The sequence below is a fragment of the Aulostomus chinensis genome, chromosome 4 (assembly GCF_037954235.1).
Source record: "Aulostomus chinensis isolate RoL2024-O1b breed Wild chromosome 4, RoL_Achi_v1.0, whole genome shotgun sequence".
In the NCBI taxonomy this organism is placed as follows: domain Eukaryota; kingdom Metazoa; phylum Chordata; class Actinopteri; order Syngnathiformes; family Aulostomidae; genus Aulostomus; species Aulostomus chinensis.
Window position 1 is genome coordinate 8,677,599 of NC_141323.1, and position 15,654 is coordinate 8,693,252.

A 15,654-nucleotide genomic window follows, 5' to 3' on the forward strand; every position below is an offset into this window, starting at 1 on the left:
ATCCATTCAAACAAACATGCTAGCTTCTCTAGCATGAGCTCAGGGCGATTTAGGCTCTGGCTGGCGTGAGCCGTACCCGCCTCAGCAGCTGATTGGTCGTCTCCTCACATCAACATTTATTAGCTCCATGTCAGCCATTGTTGGAAGTTTTGGTCAACTTACTTCCGAAATGTAATATTTCAGTTTTCTAATTTCTGTCCCATCCTGTTTCTTGTTTTAAAGCAACGAGTAACTTTATAACTTGAAAATGATTTTATCCTCTCGCCCCCAGAACACAGCAGCAGTCTGGAGAACTGCCAGCATGTACATGTACTTTGTTATCATCCTCCTTGTTAAAGTATTCGTTTTTATGGAACAGTAAGAACATCGTTGCAGCAGGATGTCACATGATAAAGGTGCAGTATCTGAAGGAAGTTGCTGTTGTTGCAAATTTAAGAGGAAGAAATGTGATTGGAGAAGTCTAATTCGATGATGTCAGTATCTGGACATAACAGGACAATTAACTCCATTTTTCAAGATAATGAGATAAGAATATTAGATGAGCCCCCCCACCGGAGGGCTTGAAAGTACTGAAGTCAAGTCATCTGAGCTTGAGGGTGTTGAGCAGATTCATGTGTGTGTGTGTGTGTGTGTGTGTGTGTGTGTGTGTGGGTGGGTGGGTGGGTGGGGGGGGGCTTTGTGAGGATTGTTTACCAAAGTAAGGGGGGGGGGGGCAAAACCAGCCCTCCTGGCTGGGGCCTCACATGCCACCGCTGCCAGGAACCTGTTTACATGAAGGTAGCACAGCATTTATCAGGTCTGTCTTTCCAGTTGCATCGTCAGATGTGGTGGCGGCGAGGCGGGAGGGGCGTCGACAGGTAGTCCTCCCGGCACTTCGACACTCCTTTTGTTCTCTGCTATGAAACTCTGCCTGGACTTTATGTTCCTGAATCACATCCAAGCAGAGAAGCTCATAAAACGGAGGGAAGCGAACTAATTTGAAGGAGCAGAGTGACTCCCATGATCCCCTCTGTTTGTGATGGTGAACCCTAACGAGCAGCAGATCCTGAGTCTGTACTCAAGCTGCTTTCCTGGGTCACAAATCCATGTGGATGTTTGCTGTGACTCACTCAGCCTTCCTGGCGAGTCCCAGCTCTTACAGAAGGAGAAGCCTCCAGGCCCTCCCAAGCTGCTCTAGGCCCCCCAGGCCCATGCTAACGTTAGCTAATCATTAGGGGGAGCACGGCGGGCTTCCATGCAGCTCTGATTAAAGCTCTGCCAATACAAACCTTCACAAATATGGCTGACTAGGCTGTGAGTCACACCTGAGCTGAGCCCTGCAGCAACCACGCCACGCTAGCAGGATCACGTGATGACGTATAAACTTCACCAGATTACACACTTCAGGCACTACCTCGACATGACGGGTTAATTAAGTCTTTATCGCAAGGTAACGGCTGTTTTATCAAGATAACCAGATAAACTGACCCGTCAGAGCTTCGTTTGAGGTGGCACAGACTTAGAACTTGTTATCGAGTGATGTTCTTGCCACACAGGAACATGGTTCTGAGGTACTCGTGAGAACTGGGACCTCAACACAGTCCACCTGTCGGCGGGAACGTCAGCGGGGTCATAAGTTGACATGGCGCTGAATTTACTGGATTGTTGACACGGTTATGTGGCACGCGTGGTTTCATGAGTGTATCAGTTAACGTTACATTCTGATCAATGGTCCAGTAACCCTAATCATATTCACGAAAGGTCTAACAGCACCACCTGCTGGCCATTTTTCTATCCTGGGCCGCAGGTGGCACGTTAAAGCTACCTGTGAAGCTTGGTGTTACAGTTCTGGTTCTGGCAGTGAACCAGATCTTCACTGTTGCTCCCGGTGCAGATGTGAACAGGGTGTTCATGATTCTACCTGGGTTCTGCCGCTCACCTGTGTGTGAATGTTCCTAGCTGACTGTGTGCTAAGCTAACTAGCCTCTGCTAGCTATACGCCCAGTTCCAGCTGGTATCTAAACTTCCCAATCTGCTGCAACACCCCAGAATCCCTCTATTGTTGATCCAGTTTCAGACTCTTTGGACTGAAGTGTCTTCTGGACTGGATCAGAAACATGAATGTTTCTAAAGATGCTTCAAACCCCTGATGACACGACGACCAGATTGAAAAAACGTGTTGCGTTTAAATCTTAGCATGAGAAACATAGATGCTGCACACTTGTGTAAACATTTAGTGTGTGTGTGTGTGTGTGTGTGTGTGTGTGTGTGTGTGTGTGTGTGTGTGTGTTGGAAGCAACAGCTGGAACACATTTGAGATATTTCACCATGTGTCAGTCAGAGTGGCGAGCGGGGTGCTGCAGGAAGGTTCCTGTGTGGACGGTTGTCGTGAGGACGCCATCGTGACAGCGCTGCAGGGTTTTGTGGTGCAGTTTGAGGGCTTGATTGGATGGTGTCATGATATTGCCAAGTTGCCTAGCAACTTGGCAATATCATGACACCATCCAATCTGCTGGTTGGGCATCCGCATACAACACAGCTTACCTGCAGGTGTGTCCTGGTTGCTCCTCCACTTGTGTGGAAGACTCTGTGAGAAACTCCTCCCATCAGGTGACAAGATGCAGGTGACTTCTCATATGACATGGAAGTGTGGGGGTGGGGTTTGGGCGAAGCAACTACCAAGGCGGAGCGTGACCAGTGCACTCCAGAGCACCCATCCATCCATCATCTTCCGCTTATTCCTACATTAAGGGTCGCGGGGGGGTGGAGCCTATCACAGCAGCCTTCCCCCTGGACAGGTCACCAGTCCATGGCAGGGCCAACACATAGAGACAGACAACCATTGGCTCTCCCAGCCACGCCTACGGTCAATTTAGAGTCTGGATTAACCTGGTCCCTCTTGATGTCTTTGGACTGTGGAGGAAGCTGGAGTACCAGAGAGAACCCAGCAGGAACAGGGAGAACATGGAGACTCACCCAGAAAGACCCCGTGCTGCAGCCGGGGCTCCACCCACAACCTTCTTGATGGGGGCCACAGGGAGGACCACTGCTCCACCCACAACCTTCTTGATGGGGGCCACAGGGAGGACCACTGCTCCACCCACAACCTTCTTGATGGGGGCCACAGTGAGGACCACTGCTCCACAGGGCCACCTCTCCAGAGCACCACTGTGGCAAAGTGTCTTGGATTTCAGGAAGTCAGCCATCTTGGATTTGTTTGAGGCCTTTATGAAGTCACTCATGGTGGTTCCCACTGGGACTTGGACATGGCCCCCCCTTCGGGCCAAATCCTGTCCTCCATGTTTCTGTGTGCAGTACTGAAACTATTCACTGTTTTTGCTACGAGCAAAAACCAGAACGGTGCAGCAGTAAAAGTTCAAATGAAGCTGGAACTTTGTGGACACGTTCCAGTTCTCAGAGACGACGTCAGCACTGAAAAACCCTGAAAAATCCGTCACCGTAACGCCATCGTCATGACGAGGATGACGGCTGTTATGTGTTGACCACGTGAGTCTCCATGTGAAAACATTTGATTCCTGGTTTGTCTCCAGAGGAAGTTCTAGTTCTGTTGACTAGCGACGTAGAATCAAGCTAATAAACGTGTGACGTCACATCAGAGGCAGCGACGGCGTTGGTGGTCTCAGGCAGCAGGAGGATTAGATTAGATTAGATCCTGTAATCTCTTCTAATGATCTCTGTGGGAAAATGCCACGGAGGCGCATGAAGTCAGATCGGAGCTAACGGTCACGCTGTGGGTGGCGGCTCCCAGATCTGGTTGTGATTTGGATGATATCAGCTCGCCAGCAACAGTGCAAACAACAGTTTTATATATTTCTAACTATACATTCATAAAAGGATCCTGGTTGTGGAGCAGAACAGTGACGTTCTCCTCGTGTTCTCCATTCCAGCTGATTACCTGTCCTGATGCAGGTTGAGTGGGTTCCAGCGACGGTATCAGCTCCTGGAGGAGACCCAAGTTCCTACAATATCAACCTTGTTCATGAGCAATGATTGCAAAATACTACACGACCCACAATCCCCAGGTGTACCAGTCACGCCTCTGACCAGTGGAGCGCTACCTTCAGATGTGTCGAGGTCGCTCTCGTCCTCTTCTACTGGAATCTTTTTAATGTGTTGCCAAAATCTGTCAGAAGTTCATTTGTACGTGAGATGGGATTGAACACTGACATTTTGTTGGTCCGAAGTTTGACATCAGCAAAGGCTCGTGGCCAGAGACGCGCCATTCGCTCTCAGATGGTTCTGAGGCCAGCATAATTTTTCCAAGGAAGCTGTGAGGCTAACGCTTCAGGCTAACACTTCAGGCTAACGCTTCAGGCTAACACTTCAGGCTAACACTAGCAACTAACTGACAGGTTCCTCTGCAGGTTCTTCCTGAAACAATTGTGTCAGTGTGCGAGCAGCAAAGTAACCTACAAAATGACACTGACATGTTCCTGACCCAAGTCGACTCCGTCGGTCCAAACCTGAGCTTACTGGAATCATGTGACCCAGGGTTTTGTTTGTTTGTGTGGGCTGTGTTTGGTGTTTTCCTAACATGAACGTGCGTCCCACGCTGGACCCACAGAGGACAGACTGGCGTTGTTGGCAGGACCCTGGTAGTTTCCTGCTCCTCCACACTCGGCCGTCCAACAGGACAACTCGGGGGACACGGTTCTATTTTTAAGTGTTGCTGGTGTTTGACCCCGCATGTTCTCCAGCTGTGGCTCAGCTGATCCGCTGTGTGCTGCTTGGGCGCCACCTTCCTGCCATTTCCTGTGTCTCTGCTCACATGACGGGACCCTCCTCTTCTGTGGAGAGTCCTCCCCTTCTCCTCGCCTCTGACCTGCACTCCTGCAGCATGCAGCAGAGCTCCCCATCAGAGCGACCTGCAGCAGCAGCAGTAGCAGCAGCAGCAGCAGCAGCAGTTTGGTCACAACGCCACCAGCCTCGCCGCCGCTCTCCAACACCTGGACACCTGGAGGACGTCTTCTTCTGCTCACCAGGAGTTTTCCCTCTGAGGATCTTTAATCGGAAGCAGCTGGTGGATGTGTTTTTCCTTCTGCGAGGTGTCTTCACCTGGATGGACTTTAATGGTGGAAAGTTTGAGAAACGCCGCTGACGTGAATTTACTTCCTGTCTGTTTGTTTGTGGGGACGGACGCTGCTGCGGGAATGTAAGTTTCCCCCGACTCGTCTTCTGTCTCCCACTTCTGCTGCTCAGCTGTGTTGTGGGTTCGTTTGCTGTGAAACTTGGCGGATTGTTTCTCCTGAGAACTTTTCAGCTGTTCTGACGTTCCAGCTGCGGTTCTTCATGGGTGTGTTTGGTTTTTACAGAGTCTCCGAGATGTTCTGCTCCAGGAGAGTTCTACAGCGCTGGTGCTTCGCTCTCTTCCTGCTCTGCTCGCCCGTGCCTCATTATGGTCGACCCATCAACGCCCTCAGCAGCAGAATGTAAGTTCCCTTTATTTCAAGGAATTTAACCAAAGAACTGAACCGTTTGTGTCCCGGCATGGAGGTTCCGCCCAACCCGAGCCCACCTGTCTGTTCACCTAAAGCACAAACTGTCTCCGCGCCCACCGCCACTGCCCGCACCCGCATTACTGTCCGCCCTTGACACTGGGCTCAGCGCTGCTGCTGAGACGTTCCACACGAACAGAACCAAAGGTGTGCGGTTCCACGCTGTTCTCACTCATCTGGAACACCCACAACATCAACATTCTAACAATTTTTACATTTTTTTTCATGTTTTTTTCTTCATTTCTGAAGGCATTTTTGCTTTTTTTGCTGTGAGTTAAGAAAAGCTCCACACAGTCCAAGTGTAAAGTTACACAAACATGGGGAACTGGCATCTTGCTGATGTTTGCCTGTTATTTGTTACGTAACAAACTCAGTGGAACACCGTCATGTTTGTCGTCAGATTTCAAATTAGTGACGTCGTGTTTCTGCTGACTCAACGGATTTGAGTCTTGCTGAAAGATTCAGAACGAAAGTCGGACGTTTCCTCGTTTCACCAGGACCTCCTGCAAGTCTCTCAAGGTCCCCTGGAGGTCCCCAGACCACACTTTCAGAACCCCCACTCTAGAAGCAGGGTGTGTTCCGTTAGCTTGTCAGACTGACTGAGACCTGTGGTTCTGATCCAGGTTCAACGGGAGCCAGTCGTTTCCGGGGGGGCGTCCCTCACTGTGCGTGCGCGTGTTTATGTGATAGGCACTTAGCTGGACTCCAAGACGGCGTGAACGCCACCTGAGTGGAAAGGAAAACACGGGTGTGATGAAAGGTGTGAGGTAAAGCTCACACGTGGTGAAGCTGGCGACCTCTCACCTCTGCTGCTCCTGAGGCTCAAGGGGGCGGAGCTCTAAATACCAGAACTGCAGCTGCAATTAATTAAGTCAAAGAAAATGTGCTGGCAGCTGATTAATAACATCATCATTTTTGATCGCAAACTTGAAATATTTGATGGTTTTATTTTATTATTGCCATCCCTCTGTCCTCCAGTCAGTTCCTGTTCCATCATCCCTGCGTCGCCATGACAATGAGTCAACGGTACTCCTCAGTAGGGAGCACGCCCATAAATGGTCGTCTCCAAATATCAACATTCCAACACTCGGATGATAACTAACTAAGCAGGTGTCGAGCTGCTGGCGTGAGACAGCAACAATACCTGGAAGTGTTTTTAAAAAATGGCTGCTAAAAGATCATAAATATGGACCTGATGATGTCACGATTCTGTCTGCTAATCGTGTGGCGCTCAGGGGCGAACGGCCTGTGCCTGTCCGTCATTTTCCTCCAAAACGTATGAACCTTTAAGAATTCATCTCTGTCACGACGCACACCTGCCCAGGTAGTAATGGGCTCTTCATTGGCCGAGGCTCCGCCCCTTTCCTAAGTTTAGTCCAAGTCAGTTTGTAGCATTGATCCTGCTAACAGACAAACAGTGCTAATCACATGACCACCATGGTAGAGGCCATTCACTGACCTCCATAACCCTAACCAACCTACTGGCTCTCTACTGGTTCTTTACTGGCTCTACTTGATCTCTATTCGTTCTCTGCTGGTTCTCCACTGCCTCTACTGGTTCTATACTGGTTCTCTCTCTACTGGTTCTCTGGAGTATTTGGACTTCAGTGGAACTGGAGTGACTGGGAAGAAACACGTCCCATCATGTGGGTCTGCAGTATCTGTCGGGACTGTAAACGATCCGTTGACAGGAAGTACCTGTATGCGTATAAACATGCGGCGCTCTTGAGGGTTCCATGACTTCTACAATGTCTCCACAGAAAACACAGAAGATTTCTTCTGGTGGTTTCCCCGGGTCCTTCAGTTTCCTGCTGCCTCGGTGTTTCCATCAGAGGTCCTCCGTCGAGGGCGGGGCACGATGGGAAACTGACCAGCCACGTTATCTCAACCTGAAGCCCGTGTTTGTGTGCTCAGACACCTGAGTTGTTGGTGTGGTGGCGTTCCCAGGCCCGGCGGCCGGCCTCCACCTCCATGTTTGTCTAAGAGTTAAGACCCGAGGAAATTTCACCGACGGCGAAGCAAAGCGCCAAAGCTGCTGCATGTGGAGCGCTAATGCTTGGGCTCCAGTTTTTCTACTTGTTAGTTCGTAATATTCTCACGAATACTAACACTTATTATCTTTAAGCGGACGGTGCCCCCATGTGGCCGTCTGGAGGGAGGGTTACCCTGTTCAACAACAAATCTGGTGATCGTCACTTTAAAAATATCATTGTCATTAGAAATAAACAAAGAACAATGACACCATTTTGCCCCCAAATGATGAATTTGTCAGGGAACTTTCTTGTTAATAAATTTTGTGGGTTGTTCAAAATGATAAAGTGAAAAAAACAAGAGCTGATAGATCATTTTTGGATTTCTCAAAAACATTTCCTCCTTGGATCACATGACCATAGTAATGCAGCACAATTGATCCCTTAATTTCAGCCATAATGATGCAACAAGAAGACGAAAACTTCAGGTCACATGACAAATAGAATACAGCCTCTAAACCTGTGTCTGTGGCGCCTCCGTGTGGCCGCTCGTGTAACTACACCAGCACCTAAAGGGTGGGGGTAAACCAAGGGTCGTGAGTTCAAACTTAAGGAGAGCCGTCAGCAGTAGACCATCATGCTGTGTTGCCACGGCCACAGTTGATACCCTCGCCACGATTTTCTTGTATCAGATTTTTACAATTACATATTATCATTTACAATTTTGAAAAGTTTTCTAAAATTAGATGACATCACAGCATCCATGTTGTCCGGTTGTGTGCCTGACAGTGTGGGTGTGGCTACATGAGGGGGCAGGCCTTCATCGCTCAGCAGTTGGAGTGCTGATCCAGTAAAGTGGGTGTCGTGAGTCTGAGCCTCACTGGAACCCTCAGGAGTGATTGACAGGTGGTGTTGTGGTGGTGAAGCCCCTCCCCCTGAAGAACATATTTTGGCCATTTAACAAAATGTGAATGAACTTTTTTGATGCTTTTATTTTGTTAAATGTTGATGTATGTTTGTTCCCAGGAAACGCTCGGTGACGCATGCTCAGCTGATGCACGACAAAGGTCGCACGCTGCAGGACTTTAAACGCCGCATGTGGCTACAGGAGCTCTTGGATGAAGTCCACACAGCCGAGATCCGCGACCTCCCTCTGCGGGCTGGCGGCGGTGCCGGGAGCAGTGGTGGGGCCGGTGTCGGGGTCCCAGGGGCAGGACTGGGCATCAACCTGAGCACCACCGGCAGCACCCTGCACTCCAAACCGCCTGGAGGGACCAAGAACCTCCCGGTCAGTTTTGGGCTGGAGGAAGAGGAGGGTACCAACCTGCCACAGGAGACCAACAAGTCTCAGACATACAAGGACGGCGTCCTGAAGGCACCTGGCAAGAGGAAGAAGAAAGGGAGGTCTGGGAAGAGACGGGAAGGAGAAAAGAGGAAGAGACGAGCGCGCTCGGTAGGGTGGAGGCGGGACAGTGACACGGGGAGTGGACACCACCTGGAGTGGGCGTCTCTGCTGGGCCTGCAGAGGGCAGTGCTCTAAACGCCGTCAGTCTCTGACGAAGGTGAGTTCTGAGGTCAAAGTTCAAGCTGAAACTCAACCCCAGTAAGGCAACAGCTGGTCATGTGACTTGCAGCATCAGGAGGCACTGTGCGTCTTCAGCGAGTGTTTGTATGTCATACGTAAAATCGTAAATTCCTTCAGCTGGTTTTGTTTTGTTGAGAAAAACAAATCGAATCCTGAACTAGAGGGAATAACGCAGTCACGTCTGTGCGACACGCAGGCTTGGCTTGTTCACGCGTGTTTCTGACATGTTCAGACCTCCAACACTGATCATACTACAGAGGACGAAGCGTTCAGGAGTCAGATTTTTGGCACAAAGTTTTGTAAATTCTGCAAACAAATTTCTGTCAGCTTCAACAAATGAAAAAAGTTTGTTTTGGGGACATTCTGCAAATTATCAAGGCAGAAACTGCCAGAGATAACCAGAGATAACTTGAAATAACCAGAGATAACATGAAATAACCAGAGATAACATGAAATAACTAGAGATAACATGAAATAACCAGAGATAACATGAAATAACCAGAGATAACATGAAATAACCAGAGATAACATGAAATAACCAGAGCTAACCAGAGATAACATGAAATAACCAGAGATAACATGAAATAACCAGAGATAACCAGAGCTAACATGAAATAACCAGAGATAACATGAAATAACCAGAGATAACCAGAGCTAACCAGAGATAACATGAAATAACCAGAGATAACCAGAGCTAACATGAAATAACCAGAGATAACATGAAATAACCAGAGATAACCAGAGCTAACATGAAATAACCAGAGATAACATGAAATAACCAGAGATAACATGAAATAACCAGAGATAACCAGAGCTAACCAGAGATAACATGAAATAACCAGAGATAACATGAAATAACCAGAGATAACCAGAGCTAACCAGAGCTAACCAGAGATAACATGAAATAACCAGAGATAACATGAAATAACCAGAGATAACCAGAGCTAACCAGAGATAACATGAAATAACCAGAGCTAACCAGAGATAACATGAAATAACCAGAGATAACCAGAGCTAACATGAAATAACCATAGCTATCATGAAATAACCAGAGATAACATGAAATAACCAGATAACCAGAGCTAACATGAAATAACCAGAGATAACATGAAATAACAAGAGATAACCAGAGCTAACCAGAGATAACATGAAATAACCAGAGCTAACATGAGCTAACCAGAGATAACCAGAGCTAACCAGAGATAACATGAAATAACCAGAGCTAACATGAGCTAACCAGAGATAACCAGAGCTAACATGAAATAACCAGAGCTAACATGAGCTAACCAGAGATAACCAGAGCTAACATGAGCTAACCAGAGATAACATGAAATAACCAGAGATAACCAGAGCTATCATGAAATAACCAGAGCTAACATGAAATAACCAGAGATAACATGAAATAACCAGAGATAACCAGAGCTAACATTAAATAACCAGAGATAACATGAAATAACAAGAGATAACCAGAGCTAACCAGAGATAACATGAAATAACCAGAGCTAACATGAAATAACCAGAGATAACCAGAGCTAACCAGAGATAACATGAAATAACCAGAGCTAACATGAGCTAACCAGAGCTAACATGAAATAACCAGAGCTAACATGAAATAACCAGAGCTAACCAGAGATAACTGATAACCTTCCAATACCAAAGGTGCTGGCTGGTCTCCGAGTTACTGGTCGAGTCATGTGGGAAGGTTTATTTTGGAAAAATAAATATTTTAATTCTGGAATGAGAGTCAGAATTCAAGTCCAGTTTTAGTTGTAACTTTTCCACACGTGAACACGAAGGTCTTCTGTGTGTTTGGGTCTCTTGGCCTGAGTCTTCATCAGCACGTTGACTGACCTCTTCCTCTTCTTCTCCTCCTCCTCTTCTCCCTGCAGGAAGCTCCGGAGCGCCGCGTGACTCCTAAATACTCATCAGACTTCCATGTTGGTGATTGTTTGGACAGAAATGGGAAATATTTATTGTGTGTAAATATTCTAAATATTCTGGGAGCAGCCGGCAGCGTCTGCTGCTGCCTCCTCGCTTGTGTCTTTGTTATCCACTCGTAATTTATTTGGTTGTATTTATTTGTAAATGTATCGAGGCGCTGCTGACTTCTATATTTTTGTACCATAATGCACTTTAGATCTATAAATAGAAATATTTACCATTAATGTGTTCACAGGTTTGTTTTGTTGTTGGTTGAAATGAAGAAAAACACTCAGTTCATTGTCCACTTCCTGTTTCTTTGCTGCTGATGGTTGTTTGTTGGCGGCGCCTCGCCGTGTCTGTTTCCTTGCTTCTCAACGCCGACCTTCGAACTTGTACATACACGCCACGTTAATGGCGCCACGTTGTTGCACTGAAAAACAACTGAACACATTAAACATTTGACAGAATCCTGCAGCCTCATCCTTGACTCCGCCCCCTATTTACACTCATCACTTTCATGTTCTGGGTAGGTACTCCTGTGCGCAGAGAACGTACAGTACCTCAAGTATCACAAGTGAAAGTACTTGTTACCCTCCATCACACAACCTAGTACAGAACACTGGAGCAGCCATCAGAGCTGGCAGGGTTCTCTCCTCTCCAGGTCTCTGGAGGCCAAAGCGCTCAAAGACGTGGGTTCTGATTGGACCACATTCTGGAAGTCGGGTCAGATCCCTAGACTCGTTTGATGGTGCGTAAGTGCGTCGGTGGGTCCTGGCGCCTGTGACGCCAGCAGCAGCGTCACTGCAGATCTGGATCCTGACATCATTGTCCTGTTCCACTGAGCTGAGCCCGGTTCCGGTAGTGTCCGCCCCGGCTTTCTGGAGCAGCCGCTACACTTACTGATCAGGACCTGAGTGACACCTGTTTTCACCCGCTATGACGTCATCATGATGCTCAGGAAAGGTCCAGGGCAGTGTGGTGAAGGCTCAGGTTGTCCTGGAGCTCAGTTTGTTCAGTGCCTCGTGAGCCCACACCATTGCCGTTTTACTTCTTATTTTGCTGAACGTGTCATGCGCCATGTTGCTGACTGTGCTGTGTGTGTGTGTGTGTGTGTGTGTCTGTGTGTGTGGGGGGGGGGGGTGTTTAGACCTGATACATATAAATACTCATACTATGAATACGAGGAGCAACTCTAGGGGGCGGTATGTAACTTCTATGACATGCACAGGTGAAGTGGCAGGAAGTGACTGTTAGCGCTTGATGGCTCAAGTCCCTCTTGTTTGTATTAATCACGTAATCAAATAAAAAATATAAATCATATACGGTGCAGCAGTTGTCCTCCCTGTGGCCCCCCAGCAAGAAGGTTGTGGGTGGAGCAGTGGTCCTCACTGTGGCCCCCCAGCAAGAAGGTTGTGGGTGGAGCAGTGGTCCTCCCTGTGGCCCCCAGCAAGAAGGTTGTGGGTGGAGCAGTGGTCCTCCCTGTGGCCCCCCAGCAAGAAGGTTGTGGGTGGAGCAGTGGTCCTCCCTGTGGCCCCCCAGCAAGAAGGTTGTGGGTGGAGCAGTGGTCCTCACTGTGGCCCCCAGCAAGAAGGTTGTGGGTGGAGCAGTGGTCCTCCCTGTGGCCCCCAGCAAGAAGGTTGTGGGTGGAGCAGTGGTCCTCCCTGTGGCCCCCAGCAAGAAGGTTGTGGGTGGAGCCCCGGCTGCAGCACGGGGTCTTTCTGGGTGAGTCTCCATGTTCTCCTGTTCCTGCTGGGTTCTCTCTGGTACTCCAGCTTCCTCCACAGTCCAAAGACATCAAGAGGGACCAGGTTAATCCAGACTCTAAATTGACCGTAGGCGTGGCTGGGAGAGCCAATGGTTGTCTGTCTCTATGTGTTGGCCCTGCCATGGACTGGTGACCTGTCCAGGGGGAAGGCTGCTGGGATAGGCTCCACCCCCCGCGACCTTTACTAGTAAGGAATAAGTGGAAGACGACGATGAAATCATAAACAAATGCTGAATCAAAGGAAACGCATCAGAGACCGAGCCGTCATAGCCGTGGAGGACCTGGCGGCGGCGGTAGAGAGTTCCCGCACCGGGAGAGAAGAAGCCGATCCGCTGTGTGAGTAGCGGCAGCATGGCTCCTCCGGGAGGGAAGATCAATAGACCCAAAACGGTAATAAAGTCCGGTGTCCTGGAACGATGCGGGACATGGCGAGCATGACGTGAGCCGCCATTCATTTTGCGGGTTCATGGAACTGTTTGAGAAGCCGCGGGGCGGTTAGCAGGCAGCCTGGACGGCCATCGCAGAGGGTTGGCCCGACTCAGGCTCCTAAGAGGGACCAGCATGTGGAACCAGTATGGACAGATGTCATAACTAGTAATGATGCTTCCGGCGACTAGCAGGGCAGCTGAAGACATTAGCATGGATGGCTAAGGTGACGAGTCGGGACGTTAGCCTAACTATAATGAGCTAACGTTAGCAGCGTGGCAACTGACGTAAAAGCATCGTGTAAATTCTTTTGCGGACGTGATCTGGTTGTGGACGTGATCTTGTGGATATGATCTGGTTGCGGACGTGATCTAGTTGGAGACGTGATCTGGTTGTGGACGTGATCTTGTGGATATGATCTGGTTGCGGACGTGATCTGGTTGTGGACGTGATCTTGTGGATATGATCTGGTTGCGGACGTGATCTAGTTGGAGACGTGATCTGGTTGTGGACGTGATCTTGTGGATATGATCTGGTTGCGGACGTGATCTAGTTGGAGACGTGATCTGGTTGTGGACGTGATCTTGTGGATATGATCTGGTTGCGGACGTGATCTAGTTGGAGACGTGGTCTAGTTGTGGATGTGAACTAGTCTTACAAGTGATGTATTTGTAGCTATGGTCTTGTTGTGGCCATGAACCTGTTCGACACGATCTGGTTGTAGACATGATCTGGTTGTACACGTGATCTAGTCTTGGAAGTGATCTGGTTGTAGTCGCGATCTTGTTGATTTCCCAATCACCTGACAGGAGCTGGGGAAGAAGCTCTTCAAGCGGCGACGAGTTCTGTGCCGACAGAAGAAGCAGCAGCGGCAGATCGTGGGTGCCGTGGTAGACCAGGGCCTCATCACTATCCACCACCTGAGGAAGAGAAGGTCAGTGACGCCGCCGCCTACATCACAGTGCCTGGACGCATCCTGACATCACACCCTCCTGAGTGAATACAGGTGGGACAGTGAATAATGAACACTGGAGGCCATCCCAGCAGCGGTTCAACGCGGCTCTGCCAGTTTTCAACCTTACTGTCATCACTGCTTCGTGTCCCTGCAGGAGTGACAAACGCTGGCATGTGAATATCAGTGAGCAGGCTAATGAACCCAAGTATGAGTCTGTCTCAGGAGCACAAGATGGACCGGACCAGAACTGGGATGTTCCTGGGTCTGAAGCGTCCCGGCCTGGAACCGGTCTCAGCTCTGATGTTAATTGTTAATAACAAGTTTTGGTTTTGCTCACACTTCACCAGTGACCTGCTTCATGTTAGCATGCTAATGTTTGCCCTCTTGCTTGTTTGGAAGGGTGTGGATGTGTAGTGGTGCAAGTTGGAGACACAGTGAGACCAGTAAGACTGCACACCAGTGATGGCGAACACTGTTTGTGTGTCACATGCCAGACTGAACTTAGCAGTGATGAGTTCTGAGGTTCTGAAAGGACGAGAAGAGCAATTTAGTTTGAACATTTGATTTTTAAGAAGTGTCAGGACATCTAATGTCCAAGCAAATCCCTCGACCTGGTTTTCTTCAGTTTAACAGCCAATTCTCTCCTCCTGCTTCAGGTCGAGTCCGCGGGCCAACATCACTCTCTCTGGAAAGAAGAAACGAAAGCTGCTGAAGCAGCTGCAGCACCAGCAGCAGGAGAAGGCTGGGATGGAAGGTAACCATGGGAACGCAGCACCCTGCTTAGTCTGAGACACCAGTCTGTGTGTTCTGTGCAGCGCCAGATTAGCCTAGCATTAAGACTGGAGGCAAGAGGAAACTGTTAGCCTAGCATAGCACAAAGACTGGAAACAAGGAAGCAGCCAAGCTAGCAAAGTCAAAACATGTTCTGATTTGTCTTTTCCCCTCCAGTTGAACTCTTGGCACCTCAGAGGAAGAAAGGGGAGACATGTGCACCAACCAAGAAGGAGAAGGAGGTGGGGGGATCGCGGGAGGATGTCGAGATGGCTGACGTGGAAGGACTCGGCGTGCCAGGCTTGTAGGGCACGACTCCTCCAGTCGGACACACGCTCATCCCTGAACACTGGGACGGGATGATCGACAGAAACCTCCCAGAACTGGTACGAAGCAGATGAAGAGACTGAAACTGGGAGATGTTTGGGACCTAGAAACTGGGAGGTTAGACTGGTGTGGCTGTAACCGTCAGTCACGGCGACCTTCGCTGGCTGCAGTGATGTCTGTAGGACGCCGTGATACGTCTCTGCCCTTTAGTGGGTCAAAACGTCCCTATTTGTTTTAATAAAGCCTTTTTATTAAGTTCTGTCTCTTGACTTCAGTGCGTCCCTGCATCAGTGTGCATCCTCCTGAGCCAAACACAGGTATGTTCTCATGAGCAGGTGCGCGCATGCTTCATCACATGTTCTGAGCAGACAAAGTGAGACAGAAAGATTAACGATGAATTTCCCCAAGATATAAAAACAGCAGGCAGTCGAGCCTTC

The 15,654-nt window shown here is 49.0% G+C and overlaps 2 protein-coding genes across 5 annotated transcripts in view; both read left to right on the top strand.

Moving 5' to 3' along the window:
- pthlha (parathyroid hormone-like hormone a) overlaps positions 1-11,435 on the top strand; it is a 17,209-nt gene extending 5,774 nt beyond the window's left edge. For 2 of the 4 annotated variants that reach the window (XM_086201502.1, XM_086201500.1), the window contains exons 2-4: positions 5,313-5,429; positions 8,492-9,027; positions 10,940-11,435. In XM_086201502.1, coding sequence (XP_086057628.1) covers positions 5,323-5,429; positions 8,492-9,005 — 621 coding nt within the window. In that variant the 5' untranslated portion in view covers positions 5,313-5,322 and the 3' untranslated portion in view covers positions 9,006-9,027; positions 10,940-11,435. Of the gene's footprint in view, positions 1-372; positions 396-4,954; positions 5,153-5,312; positions 5,430-8,491; positions 9,028-10,939 lie in introns of those variants that run through there. The other 2 variants (XM_086201501.1, XM_086201499.1) reach the window with 2 other exon arrangements.
- A 1,553-nt stretch (positions 11,436-12,988) lies between these two features.
- c4h11orf98 (chromosome 4 C11orf98 homolog) lies at positions 12,989-15,472 on the top strand. Its single transcript, XM_086201503.1, has 4 exons — positions 12,989-13,128; positions 13,974-14,098; positions 14,776-14,873; positions 15,068-15,472. The coding sequence occupies exons 1-4, from the start codon at positions 13,090-13,092 to the stop codon at positions 15,196-15,198; spliced, it is 393 nt and encodes a 130-aa protein (XP_086057629.1). The 5' UTR covers positions 12,989-13,089; the 3' UTR covers positions 15,199-15,472.
- Positions 15,473-15,654: the final 182 nt, after the last annotated feature.

Excerpts from the sequence above, each read along its gene's own strand:
- c4h11orf98 (XM_086201503.1), top strand. The coding sequence starts at position 13,090 with ATGGCTCCTCCGGGAGGGAAGATCAATAGACCCAAAACG. Across the intron at positions 13,129-13,973 it reads AGATCAATAGACCCAAAACG|GAGCTGGGGAAGAAGCTCTT; the intron begins GTAATAAAGTCC and ends ATCACCTGACAG. Across the intron at positions 14,874-15,067 it reads GGAGAAGGCTGGGATGGAAG|TTGAACTCTTGGCACCTCAG; the intron begins GTAACCATGGGA and ends TTTCCCCTCCAG.